Source organism: Malus sylvestris, chromosome 13 (assembly GCF_916048215.2).
Source record: "Malus sylvestris chromosome 13, drMalSylv7.2, whole genome shotgun sequence".
NCBI classification, from domain to species: Eukaryota; Viridiplantae; Streptophyta; class Magnoliopsida; order Rosales; family Rosaceae; genus Malus; species Malus sylvestris.
In genome coordinates this window covers 17,293,655-17,314,678 of record NC_062272.1, presented here as the reverse complement: position 1 = coordinate 17,314,678, position 21,024 = coordinate 17,293,655, and the positions used below count along the sequence as shown (strand labels likewise).

Here is a 21,024-nt window from a genome sequence, read left to right as displayed (position 1 = left end):
TCATCATGGACACTTGTCATGCATTTACTCAAATTACAGAAGAAATGGAAAAGGAAGAAGATGAAAGATAAAAAGTTGCTTGCATTATCATTCGACATCTTAGTGGAGGTGGTATTTTTCTTCTCCATGGAACCTTCACCATTTAGGAAGAGTTTGAATCTTTTTTCACTCAAAAGGAAAAGAGAAAATCGTTCTACAGTTAGGGTTGGTGTGGCTTGGTTTAGTTCGGTCTAAAAGCATTTTCATTTTTATGCAATACATTCTTGAGAACGCTGTTAGCCATATTAACCTTGAATCCTACAAAATAAATCCCCCAAAACCATATCCACCCCCTCCCCAAAATTGCAGGCTTTGCATCTTTTTTTTTCTTCATACAAACGATATTTTACATTAAATTTATTACAATTACGAAAATAAAAATTCAAATTTGAGTAGAAGAAATAACATATTTTAAACAAATGGCTAAATCCAAATCTAGAACATTGTAAGTACTCTAGAAAATGCGCAGTGAAGGAATCTGCTGATAATGTAATTTGTGAAATTACATGGTGACAGAATATTTATAACTTGAATAAAGAAATGGGATTGATCAAATTACAAGAGTAAAAAAGAAAAGGCCTAATCGGATAAATGGTCCCCGTGGTCATAAGGTATTCGAATGATAGCCCCTGTGGTAAAAAAATTCGGATTTAAACCTCTGTGGTCTAAATCTGTTAGGATTTATGCCCTTCTGTTAAATAATGTTGATGTGGCTGCCACATATATGCCACGTGGCTGCCAAATGTCTGCCACGTGGCAAAAATAATAATTTTTAATTTTTTTTTTTAAACCTGAATTTTTACAAAAAAAAAAAAAAAAAAAACCCAGATCTGCAAGAAGAAGAAGAAGGAAAAGGGAGAGGGAGGAGGGTCGCGCAGGGAGAGGGCTCCGGCGAGGGGGGAGCTGGTCTCAGGCGGGAAGAAGAAGAAGAAGAAGGGAGGAGGGTCGCGCGGGGAGAGGGCTCCGGCGAAGGGGGAGCTGGTCTCCGGCGGGAAGAAGAAGAAGAAGAAGAAGAAGAAGAAGAAGAAGAAGAAGAAGAAGGGAGAGGGAGGAGTCGCGCGGGGAGACTGGCGGGAAGAAGAAGAAGAAGGAAGAAGGAGAGGGAGGAGGGTCGCGCGGGGAGAGGGCTCCGGGGGGGGGGAGCTGGTCTCCGGCGGGAAGAAGAAGAAGAAGTCTGGCCGGGGGGGGGGGGAACGGGCGGAGGGCGGGGGGAGCTTCTGGGTTTTTTTTTTTTTTTTTTTTTTTTTTGTAAAAATTCAGGTTTTAAAAAAAAAATTAAAATTTATTATTTTTGCCACGTGGCAGACATTTGGCAGCCACGTGGCATATATGTGGCAGCCACGTCAACATTATTTAACAGAAGGGCATAAATCCTAACAGACTTAGACCACAGGGGTTTAAATCCGAATTTTTTTCCCACAGGGGCTATCATCCAAATACCTTATGACCACGGGGATCATTTATCCGATTAGGCCAAAAAGCAAAAGGAAGTGTGAAAAATAGGAGGGCCCTAAGGCCATCTCCAACCGAAGGGTCCAGAGGGCCAGAGGGCCGAAAATAGCCCTAAAACCGTCTCCAACCGAGGGCTAGGCCAGAGGGCTCTGGAATCTGGGAGGGTCCCACGGGATCAGAGAGGGCTGGCTATTTTTTTTTTTAATAGTTCCTATTGCTGTCGGTTAAAACCGACAGCATTAAAGGGTTTTTTTTTTTTTTAATAGTTCTGCTATTAGTGTCGGTTATAACCGACACTAATAGTTTGAAATGTTTTTTAATCTAACGGCTAGCTGAGTCAGCTAGCCGTTGGTTTTTTTTTTTTTTTTTTTTTTTTTAATTTATTTTAAACATTTTTTTCTTCTATAAATATGGTGAAGTTCTTTCAATTCTTCACTTCATTTGCAATATTTCCTTCTTCAATATTTTTCAATATTTCCTTCAATATATTTTCCAATATTTCCTTCATCTATAATATTTGTTTCAATTTTTCAATATTTCCTTCATCTATAATATTTGTTTCAATTTTTCAATATTTCCTTCATCTATAATATTTCTTCACTTCATTTGCAATATTTCCTTCAATATTTCCTTCATTTTTTTTCAAAAAAAATGGCCTCATCTGCAATGAAAGGTAGGGCTTGGACCCGAAAAGAAGATGAAGCTCTTTGCAAGGCTTATAGATGGATCTCAGAAGATAGTGTGAGGGGGATTTCTCAAACAAGTGAAGGTGTTTGGACTCGTGTGTCCAAAAAATACTTAGAGTTCTACGAAGGCACCACTCCACCGAATACCCGAAACCACGAAAGTTGTTCTTCAAGATGGAAGAAACATCTTCATCCAAGTTTGAATAAATGGCATCAAGCACTATCAGCAGCAGCACGTAGACATGAAAGCGGCGCCAATTACTATGACGAAGTTAGTGTTTTTACAGTTTATTTTAAATGTTTAATTATATTACATTTAATTTCGTGAATTAATTTCCTAAAATTTTTTTAATTATATTTTCTAGGTACGCCAAGCGGAGGAATTGTATATGGAGGGCAACTCAAAACCCTTTCAGTTTCACGGTTGTTGGGAAATTTGTAAAGGGTGGGTGTTATTTGAAGATCCACCTCAACATAGAGTGGATCCTTTGGAAGCTGCATCCCCATCTGTAGATATGAATGAAGATGGATCTCCTACCATTCAACAAACAAGGGTAGAAAATCCGACTCCGTCCGAAATTTCTTTACCTAGGGCTATGGGACGAAACAAGGCCCGAAGGTTGAGGGAAAAGGGCAAGGCAAATGCTGATTACGCCGCTCAACATGAAGTGGCGGCCTCATTTCGATTACTGGCGGAGCAAAATGTCCGTGAGGCGGAAGAAAGGAAATGTAGACATGAAGAGCGAGCCAAACAAATACAAGAAGAGATGGATGATAAGAATATGGAAAGGAACACTTCGGATTACACTCCAATGAGTAGGCCTATTTTGATAGGAAAAAAAAAGACATTATGGCTCGGCGGCAATTGTTTACCTTTGACTATACTCCTACAATGGCGGATGATGAAGATGATATTAATTATGGATATTAAATTTAAGTCGTTGTAATTTTTAAATTTAAGTTAATGTTGTTTTTAAATTTAATTTGTAGTGTTTAAATATAAGTTGTTGTTTTTAAATTTAAGTTGTTGTAGTTTTTAAATTTAAATAATAAATTATGTTTGGTCCTATGGCCCTTTGGCCCTTGGTTGGAGACGGTTTTTTGTGACAGGGCTAAAACGAGCCCTTTGGCCCTCTGGCCCTCGGTTGGAGACGGAGGCAAATATGGTCCTATACTGTTTATTAAAATATTAATATTTTAAAGAATCTTGGATGGCTAGAGGGCTCAAAACCACTGGCTCCATGTCATTAGAGGATAAAATACATGACTGAAGAGGGCAGGGCGGGGCAGTCCCACTGCACTGACATGTCAAATCATGATTGGATAAGAGCTTTTCGTGAACCCTCGAAGGGTTTTGGTTTTTGTACACTCCTCAAATTTTGTGCCCAAACAAAAACAAAATAAGAAAGAAAAAGAAAAGGCCGAATACCTAACAGCATATGTACAAAGAATATCCTAACCCTACATCCAAACAATGTGGAATCCACCAACTGAAAGTCGAGGCTGCATGCCCCTTATCCCTGTCTCCAAACACCCGGTTTCGTTTGGTCTGGGCAAACTTGTGTGAGAAAATGAAATCCACCGATCCCAAGCAATCTCCTTCTAAGTAGGATTCTCTCATTTCTTAATCTATCTTCTTCTATCTCCTTCTACTTAAATAGTTATAATTACATTATGTTTACATTTTATTTTAAATTTTTTATACAGAAAATAAGATAAAAAGAGGAATGTGAAAGTAATCGATAGAAAGAGATAATAATATAAAATGGAGAGAATCATACTTCATGTCTTGAGAGAGAGAGAGAGGAGAGAGAAAAATAAAAAGGGTAAGTGGGACGTTGCTTTCATGAGGGGAGGCTATAATTGCTTTCATGGGAAGTTGCTTTTAGGGCAATTTTTTTTTTTTTTTTAAGTTTTTGCTTTGTAAAGAGCATTAGTCTTATCACCCAAAAAAAATAAGAAAAAGGACTATGGGCCCCACAATCACAACCCCTCTTTTGGCCTTTTTGGGGATAGCTTTGTAACCGACCCCACCCACTTCTTAAAATATAAGATTTAATTATCATAGCAATAATATGATCATATATTTTACCAAACATAATGGATTACAAGAGTCCCACCACAAATCATTTTGGACCAAAAATATTTTTATTTGAACTAAGAAGATTATATTTTTTTAATCATATATGTAATTTACTTCATATAATAAGAAATTACTATTAACATTCTATAAATCTCATAGCATAGTTCTTACAAGTTTTTTTTTAAATATCGAAAGTTTTGAGTGCATAAGGAGAATTTTAGAATGCTAATTTCAATTATCTATAATAATGGGGTTTCTATTTGCTTTCTACAAAAATGATGCTCTATAAATTTTCTAAAATAAAGAAGGGAGAATATGGTGGTTCTTTAAAAGCGTTAACAACGACTATTTATGAGATTAGACTAACTGTAACAATATCAATTCCAAAACAATAGTCAAATCGCTATTAGCCAACACGTAGTTTATGTTGAAATCGTATCAAGCTACCATTTTAATAAGTAACTAAGAACATTTTCAAATGAGATGTCTTTTAAAAACCAGCCTATGTTGTACTTTGATCTTTTTTAACGTTTTGCTATCCTCTCAACACTACGAGATTGTATTATTGAGCGCACGCACACAGACATACACACATATAAGAAGAAAATAATTTTTTACATAGAGCCTTGATGATATTGTACTTTGTAGAAACACTACAAGTCCAATACTTAGAAGAAAAAAAAGGACACCTAACATTGTAATTCAAGAAAATCATAAAAGAAATTTAACAACTAAAAATCAACAAATCCATAGATAACGTTTTATATTTTTCTCCAATTGAGTTTTTAAAATATTTTTATGTAAATTTAAAAAAAATTGTTGGATTTGTTTTTAGTTTATTATAAAATAAATTTGGGCAAAACATATCACCCATTTAGCGCAATGAGAAGGGAATTAGTCTCTAAATAGTCATGATGCATATTTCCTTAATCGTTTAAAGGTTATATGACTCCAAAGCGTGTGTTTAGCCACATTTTCTCAAAAGGCTTCAACTCCAAGCATATAAAATATGGAACCTTAACGAAATGCTTCTGTTACTGTTCATTTTAACGAAAAACCACATTTTTACACTAAAAAGTCAATCCTGGTACTATTCACTTTACCCTTTATTTTATCCTTATCGTTAAAACTCAAAATTTTCAAACCATTTTTATTAGTTTTCCTTATAAAATAAGCTTCAAATTTGTCACACGCTCAACTCAACTCATTTTGATCATATATTTAAGTAATAACACTTGTACCATATCGCGTCACATGCTCCACTGAACATATGTAACACACTCCACTTAAAATATGTGCCACACTCCACTTCCCATGATATTATTATGGAAACTATTGAAAGTAAATGGAGAAGGATCGATATTTTAGTCTTGGTACTAATTAAGAATGACTATATGGATTTAAATTTTCCATAAAAGCATTAAAATGATAGATTATTATAGACGCAACCCTTGTAAATAAACTTAGCCACAAATAATTTGGTATCTAAACTGTTAACACAAGTTCTTTTTAGACCCCCATAAGATAGTGAAAGCATGAGAAAGGCGGAAAGAAGATCCAAAGAGGAAAATGACAACCAAAGTCCAATAAAACTAGAAGAGTCAGTTCCGAGCGCTATGGACAACCGCTCAACAACTTGGTTTGACCGTTAGCAAAGAGGCGAGCACTTTTTCCTGAAGTACTTTCCAACTGCTAGAGGCAAGTTGGCAAATTAACAACTTTATAGCATGAAGTCTCAAGTACATGCCTAGTTAGACACCAACCTCGTATGGACCTGGGTGGTCTCAGAAACCACTGAAGGCCAGTAAAAGTGTCTCTGAAGGTCCTTAAGAGACCATCTGAATGTCTTGTAAAAGTCCATTTAGTGCCTACCAAGTGTTTGATGAAATTCCTTCTAAGCATATCTTGGCAGCATGTGGCAGGACATGTCAACAAAACTTGATAGGGGGTCTCAACATCACTTGGCAAGGGTTTTGAAATAATTGAGAAAATTGCTTCAACATATGACAATAGACCCACCAAATACTCGACAAAATTCCTAACTTAGGAGTTGAAAATATTTGCACACCTTCATGCGCAATACTGTTTAAATAAAATTAATGTCTTTTACACTGGGACCTCCCAAGATTAGAATCTTGGATTTGACACTAATTATTGTCTTACTTTCGAGTTATTCTTTTTTTTTTTCAAACTGTTTGGACCCAAAATATTGGGCTTGGGCCGCATAAAGTCATGAGCCTGATATTGGTTGATGATCTTCGGCCCAATTATTATTCTTCTAAATTGGATCAAGACTAGCCCGGTGTGTTACGACTGAGTCCTAAGAGAAGAATGACTCTTAAGAAATCTGGCAGTATGATTCGGCTGAGTCCTAATATGTGTGAAATTATTAAGGATCAAGATGAGCTTTGAGAAGATTCGTAATAATCCAAGAATCAAGGCTCATGTGTGATCAAATTGGGAGTGAATCGAATGCAGAAAAAAAGATTGGGTTTAGAGTCCTAATTCTAGTAAGAGTAACTGAAGGCTATGCGTGGATTAGGATTATCTTATAAGAAATTGGATCAAGAGACGCTGAAGAGGTACAATCTATATAGGACTCTACTTCGATGTGAGTGATTAGCACAAAATTCACCCCAACAAATAGAAGTGGTTCTGCAACATTCAAATGACCTTTAACTTAACACACAAAACTGCCATGTGTAGATTCTCGCTCTACACGAAACCCTCTCAAATCTTTGAGAAAACACTAACTTCCTTAACTTTGTCAGCATATTTTCAATCTGGATTAACAGTATTGTGTTGCAAACAGCGACAGGACTGGACCCATAAAGTTAGACGATTAAGGAGCACATTCAGTTTAGAGTAACAGCATTGCCTCAAGTTCGGCTAACTATCTATCCAAGTCTCTGTTAGTGAGAGGGAGGTCATTTCATCAGCCTTTTGAGCGAAGCGGGGTATTACCAGGTTACTTAATGTTTGACACATTGAAAGCCGAACACGTCTATGGTAAGATATTCCCATGTGAACTTCAGAGTTCGGCATTCTAATGGCCGAACAATTTACAGTTAAGACACTCATCTCTTTCGAGTATTTGTGGTCATACATTTTGATACCGATTCGGTGTATCTATATTTTCACAAATATAATTGAGGTAGCCGAACTTGGTGCAGACAATTCTGAACTTCGCAATAACTAACAACCATGTCTTCAAGGGACAAGTTCCTTCCTCGGCCGTGATCGCTTAGATATAGGAGTCAGCAGCGCATTCGACGCCACCTACACAATCATTTTACTTATCCGCCGAGCTCAGTGGTGAGTTAGCACACCTACATTCACCAGAATGACATAGTTAGTTCATTAGTTATTCGGCCTGTAAGCCCCGTAGGCTAAATAGTTTTTAAGGTCAACACATATATAAAGGATGCTAGAAGATAGGTTGTTCCGATCATCATGAAACATTGCAGAATGATAATGACAACCGATAAAATAGAGTGAGAAGGTTCAAATAAGAAAATTGCTAGCATTCTCCACCAACTATCAAAATTTCAAATTTGAATCACACATTCAAATAAAATTCGATTGATCCAATTTAATACCATAATATGTTAAATTATCTAGTAAAATAAACATTCTATTTTAACTCCAAGATGAGTAAAACAAATGCTCAATAAACTCATTAGGATAATGCTTGTGTCCTCTATGGTTCCGATTATGATATTTGGACGGAAAAAATTTATTAATCGTAAGTGAGAAATAAGTAACTTCCTCGATAAGGAGGACACAAGCATTATCGAACTCATTATACTTTGGACTAGCCAGCAGCAAGCACTTGGTTTGCGGGTTGCACTCAAATGCTTCATACGCAAAATTTCCAAAAAATCCGAACACATATAAGTTCTCAAGAGCCTCTCAATGGCTTGCACGTGTTAGAGCAGCTTGTGAAGAGAGAAAGAGAGGGAGAGAGAGTCGTCAGTCAAAGCAATAGCTTGACACACAAAACAGATGAGAAGTGTTTGTTTTCCTTATTTCTGGTGGTCGCGGATGGAATTGGCTTACTGGTTTTCACTTTTTTCAACTCTTATACCAAAAGACGCGTTTTCGACACTCCATAATTAATCAAATTCCTCCCAAGGCAGGGAGGGAATATCACGCGATCCTAATCAATAATTTTCCATTTTCCTAATTAACTTTATTATTATTATTATTAATATTTAACCCCTCACTAACAGTCACAGCATTCGAGACTCCACGAGCCCCCCTCTCTCTCTCTCTCTCCTGCCGTCATCTTCATCATCAACCTCTTTCGCTCTCTCTCTCCTCTTTAATAATTTACTTTTTTAGAAAAAGACAAAAATATACCCTAAAAAGATGGGAAATTGAGAAAAGAGACTCTCATCCTCCTTTGTTCCCCCTTCAACAAACCGTCCCTGCACAGTACCTTACATCAAAATGCCCACCACCTGCAAATGGCCTTCTATTACAATAACCAAGAAAAATATTATTTTTGCACCACGACATGAGTTTGGACTTCTTCAATTACTTAATTTAACATCTAATTTAACAAAATAATCGTTTGACAAAAATATATCCGCCCAAAAACCATAAAATAAGTAAATTAATTAAATTTAAAGACATAACTGAAATTTAATTAAAATACTAAAAATGCTATTACTATTTTCATATTTTTTTTATAAAGGATATCATTTACGCTAAGGGAATGAATGACTTAGCCTCACAATGAACTAGCAACTATATGATTCAAATTAATCGTTAACTATAATCGAATCTAAGGCCTTTTTGAAAAGCAATGCCACTAGATCATAATTCTAAGTAACAACATTTTTTTCATTCAGATATTCTCAGTGTACTTTTTCAACTTTTTCTTTCATCTAAAATATATATTAATAAAACACTTTTTATCAGTAAAAAATTAAAATATATATATATAATGACTGTTTAATCTTCTATCACAATAAAAATATTAAGAGCAATAATGTAATTTTATAAAATAATATTTTACCATTTTTTATTTAAGCCTTCATTGTTACAAAATTATCAATTTTGTTTTAAGATCACTTAAAATATTAATTAAATTCAAAATCGTTCAGTCATCTAGTGCTAGATGAACGATCGTACTTGTAGTAAAAATGGTGCTACCATATTATTGGAACGTCAACTATTTCGAGGTGCTATAGAAAATTTCCCCAAAAATATTAACAGTCTATTTTGGTATTTAAAACTAATTTTATTTTATTACATAGAGATAATGATGGTCCATAGATTTACTCGCTTTCTTACATTTATGCCCTTTGCTAACAAAAAAGGAAGGGAAAACTTAGGAAAAAGACAAAAGTTCAAAAGCCTGTACGACTACCACTCTACTATTCCAACTCCCATTTATATATATTTCTTTTATTTTTTTAATACTTATATCCTTTTTTTGTTTTCCGGAAAATTTTAAATTTAAAAAAAAAATCCAAAATTTGCCTCAAGGTTTCTCCTTGAGCAGCGATGCCAATCCGGTCACGATCCTCGCTCCTCTCTCAACGCTCTTCGGCTTTATCGCAGGCGGCTGCCAAGCCACCGCCGCCTTCTCACCTGAAATTGAATTTCCCGCCGGCGACGGTAGCGGAAGATGGCTCTCCGGCTGCGATGTGATTTCACCGAAGATCAACTCGAGTTCACCGCAATCGCTGAGATTGTCGACCTCGGTCGGAGCGTCAGAGATTACCGCTGGGCTCTCCGACGCCGGAGCGGTGTCATTTTCTGGACGGGGAACGGCGGTTCGGGTGTAGGGTGAGAGCCACTTGGAGCGCATGTACTCGGCTTTCCGCCACGGAGGGAAGTGCATGCCTTTCTTCTTCAGGCTCTGTCTGGCTGCCTCCGATACGATGGAGATGATCTGGCCCAGACGGTCGGATTTTCCGACAAAAATGTACGGCAGCGATTGGAGGACGGCCTTGTAGGCCCCAGTGGATCGAGCGACCTCAAATTCCGATCGGAAATCAATGTCAATCAACAACCTTTCCCCCTCTACCGTCACGTCGATATACTCGTACTCACCTGAAGACCAAAAGCCACAACCAAATTTAATTTTGTTTGTACTTTTTATTTGAATTTTTTTCTTAAATCTGTTTGGATTCTGAGAACGTGTGGGATGGGATTGTAAATTACCGGCAGGGAAAGACGACGATTTCTCCCATTTGGATTTGCAGGTGGAGGAATCGTAGCCGAGGGATTGCAGTCCGTCGGCGACCATCTTCCTCAAATCGTCTTTTTGTTTGAGATTCTTGTTTGCTTCGACGATCCTCGCCGTATCGGCCAGGAGGTTTCTCTCCGAGACGCTCACGCATGGAATCAGACTCTGATTAAACAAACAATCAATCATCCATATTCATATTCATATTCATATTCTCTGTTTGGTTGCCAAGAAACCGAGAGAAAATGCAAAAACAATTTACTAATCAAAAATTGTAATCGAAGCAACGATTATTTATAATTTTGTACCTTAAGAATATCGGAGGCGTCGCCACCGAACGAACCGGAGGAGATTGAATCACCGAAACCTCCACCGAAGATATCGAGCTCGTCGTCGGAGCTGTCATTGCCGTTGCCGTGAAAACAATTGCAGCGGTTCCGTCCACATTTCGGCGGAGGCTGCTTCTCGTTGCTTTCTTCGATGAAATTCTGAACCATCTTCGCCAAGCAAACCGAACTCGGCTCGAACTCGGCCGCAGCGCCGATGGTCCCTTCATCCTTGCTGAGATTGTAGTTCTGCTGCGGCGGAGGCGGCTCAGTAGCAGGCTGCTTCTCATGCGCAGAAGAGATTCTAAGCACGCTCGGGAACTGCCGGTCAAAGAGCCTCCTGAGCCGCGATTTCAAGACCGGTTTCGCCGAGTCGACCCGGGCCGGCTCGATCAAATTCTCGGAATCGATATCAATCGGTTGGATCTTCATCGGAAATGGCATATCTCGGGTTTTACAAGCTATACAATTTACTAAGACACTGACGCACCGCCCTACCTAATTTCTCAGCTTTCAGCTCATTTTTCAGAGCCTAATTAAACTTTGGGATTCAAAAAATCGAAACCCACAGAAATTTATACAAAAATCAAAAACTCAATTCAGAAATTAATGCCTACTTTCATACACTTTCACCCTCCTCCTCCACTACCCCAAAAAACTCAAATATCTCAACGCCTACAAGGTTAAATCCGGTCCAAAACTCAAAAATCGAAAAATAAAAATCACTTCTTTCCCCTAGAAAATGTTAATATTTCTTTCACCAGAAAAACTCGAGCTAAAAGAGTATGACCTCCGTTGATGGCTTGTCGTGGAAAACGTGACGGCGATGATCGAATATACGAACATTTCTTGTGGATGTCAGTAATAAGGTTGCCGGAATATTCATTTCCGGCGATCGTTTTCGCCGGCGACGGTGATTGTGGTGGTTGTTAGCTAAGGAGGAAGGAGAGCCTTCAGATTTTTCTGTGTGCTGTGAGGTCTGGGTTTTATGGAGAGTGAAGGACTGGGGGTGAGGGATGGGCTCTGGGCATTTTATAGGAGAAGCTGGGAGCTGACTAGGATCGGATGCCACGTACGATATGACGTGACGGGAATTATCCAGAAATTGCAGTTTCCAGCGTGGCGCGGATGATGGTAAAATTACGAAATTACTATCTTGGCCTTGCACGAGGGGGTTGTGTGGGACGTTTTTGAAGGTTTGAAAACGGAGGGGTGTGGTGAGTCGTGTGAGAGACGAGTGGGGTGTGTGGGGAAGTGTACGGTGCGATGCGATCGCATTGGTTCGCCGGGTCGGTTTTGGAATTTCGTGATTTTTAACTGACTGCAAAAAAGGAACGTCGTTTTGGATGGACAAGGATGGTATGTCCTCCACTTCCGGTGTCTTTTCTATGCCCTTTTATTTTATGTGGTTACGGTTAAGTCACTTTAACATTTTATATTGTTTTTTTATAGATATAATAAGACAAAAATGAATAGTAATATAAAATGTTGACGTAGCTTAAACATGACCACACAAACAGGAGGGCACGGGAAGGGCACCAGAAGTGGAGGACAGACAATCCTTGTCCGTTATGGATACCACACACCCCAACTTTTTGAGCTTTGAGCTACATCACTCGGATTAGGATTCTCTCCCCTATTTTTTCTATTCATTTTTATTCATTCCTCTCACATTCTCCTATTTTATCTTTCTCTTGTTATAAAAAATTAATATAAGATGTTGATGTGGTTTAATCGTAACCGTTCAAATAAGAAGAAAGGAAAATGGACGGAAAAAAAGAGGAGAGATAATCATATTCCTACGTAACTCACCCTTTTGTTTGTACTCTCTTTTCTTTTTTAAAGAAGAAAATGAACAAGAACAAGAAATTGGATTTTATTTTTCACTTTTTTCACTTTTAGTTTTGTTACATTTTTTCTTCTGAAAAATGTTAGTGAGACCCTCTTATTGTACTAGATTTTATAAATTACATAATGTGACAATTAATAGTTAGATTGTATTACATTTTTTCTTCTGAAAAATGTTAGTGAGACCATCTTATTGTACTAGATTTTATAAATCACATAATATGACAATTAATGGTTAGATTCCTATTTAACAATTTAAAGAATGAATTCTACAAATAACTATCATATCATGTGATCTATAAATATACTTTAAAAAGATGGTTTATGGTTGATAACTTCTTGTACGACTTGTTAACTCAACACGAAATGACACAAAAATAACAAGTTTCGAGTCAACACGTTCACGAGCTTGGTCGTTATCATATCACCCATTAAGAACTCATCAACGAATTGAGTCGTTATTGATCCACATGTTAAGAACCCGTTAAGATAACGGGCAAGAAACATAAACGACACGAACACGACCCGTTTGGCAAGTCTGTACATTAGGCATAACAAATTATTGCCTATTAACCCAACACAAAATAACACAATCGGTTGACTAGTCAGGATATTATTGAGTCACTTGTTAAGAACCTGTTACGATAACGGATTTGACATGACAAAATATGTTAAGATAACGAGTATGACACGAAAACAAAACAAGTACGACAAACACGGCACGTTTACTAGACAACGTGAGTACTATACTATGTGAACTGAACACATTTATAAATATCACATCGTAATAATTGTTGGTTTCTTTTATTTCACATGTATTTTGTGGGTTTTGTTCCTTTGACCTATAACTCCTTACATAAATATATTTGGTTAAAAAAAGATGTATTTGAAACTGTCAAAGATGCGTGATTAAACGTTATACAACCAATATAAAATTGTTTACCGGTTGACTAGCCAGGATATTATTGAGTTACTTATTATGAGCCCGGTTTGACATGATAAAATCAGTTAAGACAACGAGTACGACACGAAAACAAAACAAATACGACAAACACGACACGTTTACTAGACGACGTGAGTACTATGTGAACTCAACACATTTAGAAATCTCCCATCATAATAATTGTTGGTTTCTTTTATTTCACATGTATTTTGTGGGTTTTGTTCCTTTGATCTATGACTCCTTAAATATATATATTTGGTTAAAAAAGATGTATTTGAAACTGTCAAAGATGCGTGATTAAACATTATACAACCAATATAAAATTGTTTATTAGTGGTCACTTTGTACTACATTCTAGTAATATTTTTTTTCACTCGTAAGTGAAAGGTCATATGTTTGATTCTCGCCAAAGACGAATTTTGAACCACATTGTTGCTAGCCTATTGTAAGGCTAAGGCCACCCCCTCTCTTTAATGTAGATAATATGGTTTATTCAAAAAAATAAATAAATAAATTTACCATTGCTTGGTCTTTTTTAGATAAACCATGATTAAAATGACGATTGTTTAATTTATTTTACGAAAGAACAACAATATAACTTTTTCTTTTTCTTTTTCAAAAAAGAAAAAATAATATAACTTATTTTATTTTATTTTATCTTAATACAATTGATATTATATAAGAGATCAAAATCGAACATATATACTTAGGTATAACGATAAATGCTCTTAACAACGTATAATAAACTTCTGTTCATGTTGATAAAATTTGAACACAAAACCTCAAACTAAAGAAATGGATATTGAATGTCACTTTATCTATCACCATAATATATAGGACAAAAAAACCAATTCAAGGAAAACCCCTTCATGATTAAAGGCACTTAAGTTATTGCTCCATTTTTAATCAATTAGTGTCCATTGCGGGGAGCAAATTATGCATCCTCAACTACTACTTTCCAAATCATCATTTTTCATAATATCAATCAGATTACGATAAGAACCAGCTGCATGTCATATTTTGTTCGAGCTCAACAGTTTGTCTCAAAAACATCTGGGAGACTTAATTGCATTTTATTCTTGATATACATCTCTTAATACACATCTCTACATTTGAAGCCAATTGAGTACTTATAGATGTAGCGGTAGAGCACTCAGAGTTTTATTACGGCCATTAACGAGCTTTATTATAATTTTTTTCCGCTTTTGCATAACGGTCGTTACGAGTTTATTATCTTCTTGCTAAACCTATGTAATAAGGATAATTCCTAATAGAATTATGCTAGTAAAATAAAATCCAAATGCGAATTCAGTAGCCCTCTGCTCATATTACCAATATTCTTTGTAAATCGTCCTTATTTACATATTTCTTTTTCAACTCTTTTTGAAAAATAAATTTGGGCCATATATTTATGCTTATTAGTAAATCTCAATCTCTTTTGACAAGTCCAACCGGAAGAAATGATGGTGACGCAAAGAGAAAAAACAAATGATGTATATAATGACCTAAAATTCTCACAATTTGCTTTAATTATATATTTTGTTTGAAAATAATTAGCAGTAAAAATAATTAAATCAAGATTTACAGTGAGTGTGAGAGTGAGCATGTATATGTGAATCTTGTGTTGTACGCATGTCTGGTCAATTTTCATCGGAGTTAAGATATGGTGAGGACACAAAGTTATGATTTTGTGTACAATTTTGGGTACAATCAACCTGAGAAGTGAGAAGTCATGGAATTAAAAGCAGAAGGGGACAAAGATAAAATCAGCATGCATGCAACCCATATGTCAACCGGTGGAAGCAGGGAGGAAGGGCCTATAATATTTTCTCATGGGAGTGGATGCTTGAGAGATCATCTTTTTAGACAATTTTTATAAATCATATGATGTGATGGTTGACAGTTGAACTTTTTCTTTATTAAAAGAGAGTAGTTTTTGCTTACCACCATATCTCTGGTGTATACTCATCACACACCTCATCATCTTACACATGTTCTCTCAACTACCTATAGTTAACTTTAATATTAAATGTTCCTTTTCTAATTTTGAATTTTTTTTTTTACTATGGTTAAGTGAAAAAATGCGTGTCAAATGATGAGGTGCATGGTGACATACACAATAATTCATGGTGGTGAGTAAAAATGCACTCTTATTAAAAATAGAATCTAATCATCAATCGTCATATTATATAGTTTATTTGAAAAAGATGGTATGCGTAGCATTTTCCAAATATGTCTTGGCAACGTTTTTGCAGCTTTGGAAAGAACAATGATGAAAAATGATTCACATTATAATCAGTGGGATGCTATGCTACTTCCCTAGACTAAACCAAAACATTATGACACGTTTATGGTCATAATTCTAGTAGTAATTCATGACCATCCTAATTTTATTTCCCACCTCAAAACATATATAAAAGGTAAAATCATAGTTGTTATTATTATTTAACTCATTTTTCATGTTTTAGTTAATTAAAAATGCTAAGAAGACCGTATTTTATAAAGAGTTTTAATGAAACACTTTTGGTATTATTTACTTTAACGAAAAATGACAATTTTACACTAAAAAGTTACTCATGGTGCTATCTACTTACAACACATTTTTATCTTTTTGATTAAAACTTAAAGTTTTCAAGCCATTTTAATTAGTTTTTCTTATTTTATACCTAAATTTTTGTGCAACTAAGCGAGTGCCAAAGTTTTCAAATACCTGCCAAACCTCAGCATCTTCATTCTCCAAAGTCCAAATACCATACGATACCTGCGTTCCTCCCTTCACACATCAAAGTTTCCCCATTGTCAAATACTGCGATCAACTTTTCCTTCTTTTTTATGCTTCAGAGGATGAAAAGCCAACTCTTTAAGAATAATTAGTGAAACAAAATCATGTCCCATGGATTAGTAATCCAAGCACTAAACCCCCTTTGGGTTTAATTAATTTTTTCTCTATGTGAGGACTTTGATGAGACAATACTATTGATGTCACTTTAGTGAACTTCTTTTGATGATGTCCAAATGCAATTAGAGATTTTTTTTTTTTTTGACACTCATTACTCTCTCTTTAAAGCTTTTGGGAACATGGGCTTGTTATTAGCTTTTGGGGATTCAAATGCTTAATTTAGATTTGGAATTAATTACATTTCGGACTTGATTAGAAAAAAGTAACACATTTAATTAAAGAAGTTCCTTCTTTGGTGACACACTTTAATATTTGCATTAGGTTAGGAGGCCCTACCTCCATAATTTGAAACGATGATTTTGTTTCCCAATGAGAGGATATACATGTGAACCACTTGTCAACTATTGGTTAAAATTTACTTGCAATAGGACTATATATCCATTTGTATCACGTGAGGAGAGAAGCAAACACACAAGGATATCTGTTATGTTACACATAAGTCTCCTAGCAACCTCCTACAATCAATGTTGAAGATGGACAATGTTACTATCACTGTTCTAAAAATATCCGGCTAGGCGCTAGGCATCTAGTCACCGTGCCGATTAGTTCCTAGATGTTTGAAAATTAATAAAAGGCATCTAGACCTCTTTAGGTATCTACCTAGACCGCCTAAACACCCACCTAAACCGCCTAGGCGCTAGTCTTGCCCGCCTTGGTCACAACTCTCACTTAGACATAAAATCGATCACTTTCATTTTGCATTTTATTTTTATTCAATAAATTGTAAGAAAACTTGTTGAATACTTGAATGAACACTCATTATATGCTTGTTCCTCATATTTTCAATATGTTCTAATGCTTTAATCAGTATGTCATTTTATTTTGTAATTTATGTATCCCAATTCAATTATGTATTTTTTTTAAGTATAAACAAATACTTATTTATATGATATAAATAAATTTACTTAAATCTGCCTAGTTCGCCTAGCTGCCTAGATGCTAGGCCCCAAACCACCGCCTAGCATCTTTTAGAAGTTGGATTATTATATGTACATTTTTCAGAGTCAAGTTCTTTAGGCAGTTTGGGGTTTTTCTAGGCCATTTTAGTTGTTTTGGACTCAAATATTTGACAAAGTTATAATGACTATAATTTCCACATCAATCTAATTCCATAATTAAGAAAGACAAAAGGAAAATTTTATTTGAACCTATGTAACCTTTTCATACATGAAATTAATTAAAGTTGATTGTTTTTTTTACCCTATTACATAATTACCATGAAGTACAAAATAAAATTAATAATAGAACTAAATTTTATCAATAAACCACACTTTATAATTAAACCCTACCATCACTCCTAGTTTATCCTACATTCATTCTAGCTAAAACCCTAAGTTTTTTTTATCCATAGATGGTGATGTTGAAGTTTTAACTAAGGTATAACTCGATTTATGGATATTTTTTTTTCGTTTGATTTCAATTTTTTTTAGAGTTTAGAAGATGAATATTTGGGTTTCAATTTTCTTTTGTTAATCCCAAGTTGCGCATAGTTTGTTAAAATTTCTGCAACAGCTGTAGAGAAAGTATTAATAAATTGTTGTAGACACCAAATTTCTTGGGTACAAAATAGAAGTATTGATAATTTGGTTGGCATATTAGAAAGCAAAAGTTGTTGCCGTGCTAGTTTGTCCTCCCATACGAAACCCTTCACTTCATATTACAATTTGTTACCGTGCTAGTTTGTCCTCCCATATTAAGTAGGCATTAGTTGTCGTGCTATCATTGATTATATATACTGGGAAAATTTAGACCTTTGTTTTACTAGGAAGATTATACATATGACTTTGTTAATTAATAAATCGAGTTTAATTCGGATTCAGTTTAACAAAATATGAAGTGAGATTTCAAATTTGTTTTGATCTAAATTCGGAGTCTAATTGCTTATGATTTGTTCAATTATTCTTAGTGAAAGTTTTTTACTGTATATATAATTTTGTCATTTTCTTAGGAAAAAGAATACGGTAATGCCTCTGATCGAGGCAATGAGGTTGGACAAGAATGTGTAATGGATTATACTGACCAATTTACAACTTATGAGGTGATCATTTATTTATAGTGTCGTTGACATGTTAGTTAATTTTAGAAATTAAATTTTAATCAAATGAAATAGGTGTTATGTGCAGATATTCAAAGGAAAGATGCGTTGATTAGATGGCTTCATGAACAAGGAAAACTGAATAATATGGTAATTGTTATGAAAATTTCTGATTTAGCATATGATCAAAGGTAAGATTGTGAATCGCCCTCAACTAACACTTGCTAATGAAAGAAACGGTACATATGCGCACAAGTGTAGTGTAGCATATGGTCAAAGGTCAGATGAGAACGATCACAGAAAAAAACAATGTACGAGCTGGTATGAAAAAATGTGGATGCCCATTCCTGTTGATAGATATGTGGAAATTTCCTTTTCTTTTGAAAATATTTGTCAATCTTTTTCGTGTATTTACATTTGCAGATACGTTGCCAACTATATCTTGCTTTGGACGCCAACCAATTTTCATAATTGTTATTTTTATTTTCTATCATGTTTTTTAAGTATAGACATATGAAAGTAGGCCCTTCATTGTCGTTCTGATTGACATTTGTTTTTCTTCTAATAAATTGGTTGGGGGCAGTGCAGGGAAATGCCATAGTATTGTACACAACTATGGGAAACGCTACAGTGTTGTACGCGGCTCCAGTTGGAAATTTGAAACTTACATAAAAGATCAAATAAGATGCAGTGAAACAATTGATAGAAAAATTCAGAGAAAATTTTAAAAAGCAAAAAGCTTTGTTGGTAAAGAGCTAAAAGCTAAGATAGACAAAAGAATATAAGCTCTGTTTCTAAAGAGCTCAAGGTGGGAGGGGAGACAAATGATCCATAAGATTATTGACTTTCGAGTTTCCTTGAAAACACAACTTTTGAAGTATCTTCTGTTCAAGAAAATCTATTAATTCCTATATGCAAATAAAATTACAGGGAAATGGATATCAAGAAAACAAGAAAACAAGAAATTAAAAAATGCTAGGTAGGTATATAGAAGATTCATAAACAAGTAAAAATTCCACCAAATTCTTCAATTTTGGTTTTTATTTTTTAAATGGGTGCAAAATTAAATTTACATTTTGAATCGAGTTTGGGGGGTAGTTTAGGTAATAAATTTAGGTTTAAAGAAATTAAATTTTTAATTAAAAATAATATGAGTGTCGAGGTAAATTGGATGTAGAAAAATGTTACATGGTTTCAAATAAAATTTTTCAAAACAAAATTAACAATGTAATGAGTCAGTTAGAAGTATTAAATATAATTATACAACTGAAAACAAATAAAACAATGCCTTAAGAGGCATTGTGTTACAAAATAACAAAAAGTGAAATGTAATTGGCAAAAAATAATATACAATCAGTGGTTCTATATATTACCATTCACATTATTAGAAATGATCATAAAATTTTAGAAATAAATGAATAGATAAATCAAGTAAAATGCATAACAGTAAGACAAATATGGAAAATATATACAGTTAGAGTTTATTAGTTGATTGGTGGATTGAGTAATGTATACTAGTTTAACAATGGTAATTAATTAAGTGGGGAATGCTTGTGGTGGAGTGGACGACTGAGCATTTTTGGTTTGATAATTAAACTATTTTTGTAAGTAGGTAGTACTGCAAAAAAGAGTAATTCTAGAGAGATTAAATTTGAAAACTAAAAGACATGGAAGATAATGATTAGTTTATTACTTAAGCGTTGATAAATGTGCTCATTTCTATTGGTGATACATCATTTAGTTTGCAAATTTAATCTTCAAATTCAGTCTCACTATCATTACTCACTGCAAAAAATATCAAACGATTAATTCTTTAGAGAAATTTTAAGAAAACCATATATATTATTTTATTTTCATGGCAGTGGCTTGAAAATTTGATTAATTTAAGGTCCCACCCTCACTCGTAATAAAAACAAAATTAAGGCCTACAGATAGACGACAAGAAACTGAACTATTTTTTGGTCAAGAAAGAAAAAGAAAGTTGGATATGATCGGACTTAAGTAATTGCAGATCGGACTTAAGTAATTGCAGTGCCGAGTTGCATGCGTCACTTTCGATATTTCCATTTAGCATGGCAGTTGATGGAGGTGTATATGTGAATGGTAGGAAGTGGGCATCTGTGTGTTTATGTTTGCTGGTAGATGAGAGGTCCAAGTCCTTCTGCAGAAACCCTACCTACAATAATGCATGCATGCTCGTCGTACTAATAAACTACAGATAAATATAGATAGATATAAAGATATCTTATCGTATTTGGTAAATCTGGTATTTGGAAAACCTAGTATCGCATAATTTTTTACACTTCATCATGCTTATTTCTTCTAGTTTTTGTATTCGATCTGTTCTCATAGCTATCGCGCCTGAGGCAATTTTACACTGATCACTCAATGAAATGAATAATTATAAGATATATATATATACACACACACAGGTTGCTTAAGGGGAGGTAT

General features: G+C 35.0%; 2 protein-coding genes across 2 annotated transcripts; one reads left to right on the top strand and one right to left on the bottom strand.

Annotated features, from left to right (window-relative positions):
• Positions 1-2,090: 2,090 nt before the first annotated feature.
• Positions 2,091-3,896, top strand: LOC126595301 (uncharacterized). The gene is made up of 3 exons (XM_050261638.1): positions 2,091-2,448; positions 2,543-2,881; positions 3,885-3,896. The coding sequence occupies exons 1-3, from the start codon at positions 2,143-2,145 to the stop codon at positions 3,894-3,896; spliced, it is 657 nt and encodes a 218-aa protein (XP_050117595.1). The 5' UTR covers positions 2,091-2,142.
• Positions 3,897-9,487: 5,591 nt separating this feature from the next.
• LOC126597501 (uncharacterized) lies at positions 9,488-11,805 on the bottom strand. The gene is made up of 3 exons (XM_050264292.1): positions 10,771-11,805; positions 10,438-10,627; positions 9,488-10,326 (listed from the first exon to the last, which is right to left on the bottom strand). The coding sequence occupies exons 1-3, from the start codon at positions 11,230-11,232 to the stop codon at positions 9,752-9,754; spliced, it is 1,227 nt and encodes a 408-aa protein (XP_050120249.1). The 5' UTR covers positions 11,233-11,805; the 3' UTR covers positions 9,488-9,751.
• Positions 11,806-21,024: the final 9,219 nt, after the last annotated feature.

Bases quoted from the DNA above. Each gene is read 5' to 3' on its own strand.
- LOC126595301 (XM_050261638.1), top strand. From the start codon at position 2,143: ATGGCCTCATCTGCAATGAAAGGTAGGGCTTGGACCCGAAAAGAAGAT. The intron at 2,449-2,542 runs GTTAGTGTTTTT...TATATTTTCTAG, and splicing joins GCGCCAATTACTATGACGAA to GTACGCCAAGCGGAGGAATT.
- LOC126597501 (XM_050264292.1), bottom strand. From the start codon at position 11,232: ATGCCATTTCCGATGAAGATCCAACCGATTGATATCGATTCCGAGAAT. The intron at 10,628-10,770 runs GTACAAAATTAT...TTGTTTAATCAG, and splicing joins ACGCCTCCGATATTCTTAAG to AGTCTGATTCCATGCGTGAG. The intron at 10,327-10,437 runs GTAATTTACAAT...TTTGGTCTTCAG, and splicing joins ATCGTCGTCTTTCCCTGCCG to GTGAGTACGAGTATATCGAC.